At 51.9% G+C, this 1617-nt stretch overlaps 1 protein-coding gene across 1 annotated transcript in view; it reads left to right on the forward strand.

Annotated features, from left to right (window-relative positions):
• The window catches only part of Ptprn2 (protein tyrosine phosphatase, receptor type N2), a 715776-nt gene that overhangs the window by 189185 nt on the left and 524974 nt on the right, over positions 1-1617 (forward strand). Inside the window, exon 3 of the mRNA XM_005343678.3 lies at positions 1177-1290. Coding sequence (XP_005343735.1) covers positions 1177-1290 — 114 coding nt within the window. The remainder of the gene's footprint in view (positions 1-1176; positions 1291-1617) is intronic.

Below are 1617 nucleotides of genomic sequence, written 5' to 3' on the forward strand. Positions count from 1 at the left end.
GTGGAGGGCCGTGTCGGGGGAGGGTGGTGTCGGGGGAGGGTGGTGTGGAGGGAGGGGCAGGTATGTTTTGCATCAGGATGGTACTGGGCAAATGTGCTTCTTCTAATTAAGCTGGTTGCAGTGAAATGGCTTTCTTTAGCTACACTGGAGAAGAGACTGTTGTAAACAAAGGGGAAATCCTCCCTTCCCCCCCCCCCCATGACCAGGGGTCTGCAGATGGCCACCTTGTGTGGCAAGCAACAGCCCCTGAATCAGTCCCTCATGTGAACCAAAGAAGGTGATTACAGTGTGTGACACCCCACCCCAAAAGTGCAGCTCAAAGTGGACAATTTGCTTAAAAAAGACTAATTGAGGTCTAAATTAATTAGGTGTGGACTGAAGATGTGGCAGCAGTCTGTCATTACAGACAAATGGTAGAGAACCAAACAACAGTGCTCAGTGGGACCCTTCTGTCCCTTATTGCATCATCGGGGAGCACAGGAGCACAGCCATTCCTCATGCAGGGAGGGATCTTCTCTCTCTCTCTCTCTCTCTCTCTCTCTCTCTCTCTCTTTTTCAAAGCAGGATTTCTCTGTAGCTTTGGAGCCTGTCCTGGAACTAGCTCTTGTAGACCAGGCTGGCCTCGAACTCACAGAGATCCACTTGCCTCTGCCTCCCGAGTGCTGGGATTAAATGCGTGCACCACCACGGCATGGCCTAGGGAGGGAATCCTTCAATCAATCCTTATGTCCTCTGCGAATTAATGGTCATATTTCCAGGGTATTCTGCACTTCATGTGGACAATCCCCACAGTGACTGCCACTTTGCAGTCCGATGTTAGAAGCAAGTTTCACAGGAGAACGTGACTGGCAAGGGCTGTAAGCGGAGCTCAGTGGTAGAGTGTGCCTAGCAGGCATGAAGACCCTGGGTTCCAGATTCAGGTCTGAAACCACACGTGGATTGAAACTGTGACGCGTACAGGATGATCCGTTAAAGCAGGAAAGCACAGTACCACAGCCCCATCCTTCCCACTTGCATTTCCATGGCTCCCCTTTCTGAGCACCTCGGGGTTTCTGTGTTCTCTGGTGAGCTCTGAGCTGTGCTCTGTCTCACCTCATCACCAAATGGAACCTTGCACAGGGCCCTCCTGACCTTGACAGATGGCATGTCAAGCCCTTTGCCTTTCTATTTCCATAGATGGTGTGTTTGGAAGATGCCAGAAGGTTCCAACAATGGACACATACCAATATGAGGTGTCACCAGGAGTCCTCCTGCACCTGAGGGACACCTTACAGAAGCTCTCCCGTACAGGTAGGCGGAGTGGCCACTTCCTGCCTTGATCTAAGCATGGATAGTGGGAGCTGGGCTTCTGGTGTCCGGGTGAGGCCGGAATGACCTGCTCCAGGGGTGTGTGGACTCAGGTTAGCAGCCCTGACCTGTTATGTGTGTGTGTGTGTGTGTGTGTGTGTGTGTGCGTCTGTGTGCGCGCACACACACAAAGATTACAGAGATCCCAGTGACCCAGAGTAAGGTATGTTGAAGCTACTGTGGCCAAGAGTGGCCTATCACAGTGGTCAGGCCAGTTACTCATGTCACCCTGAGAGTCAGACTTGGTTCAGGGCTTCTACTGTGTTCTTG

Source organism: Microtus ochrogaster, chromosome 1, assembly GCF_000317375.1.
Source record: "Microtus ochrogaster isolate Prairie Vole_2 chromosome 1, MicOch1.0, whole genome shotgun sequence".
Lineage (NCBI taxonomy): Eukaryota > Metazoa > Chordata > Mammalia > Rodentia > Cricetidae > Microtus > Microtus ochrogaster.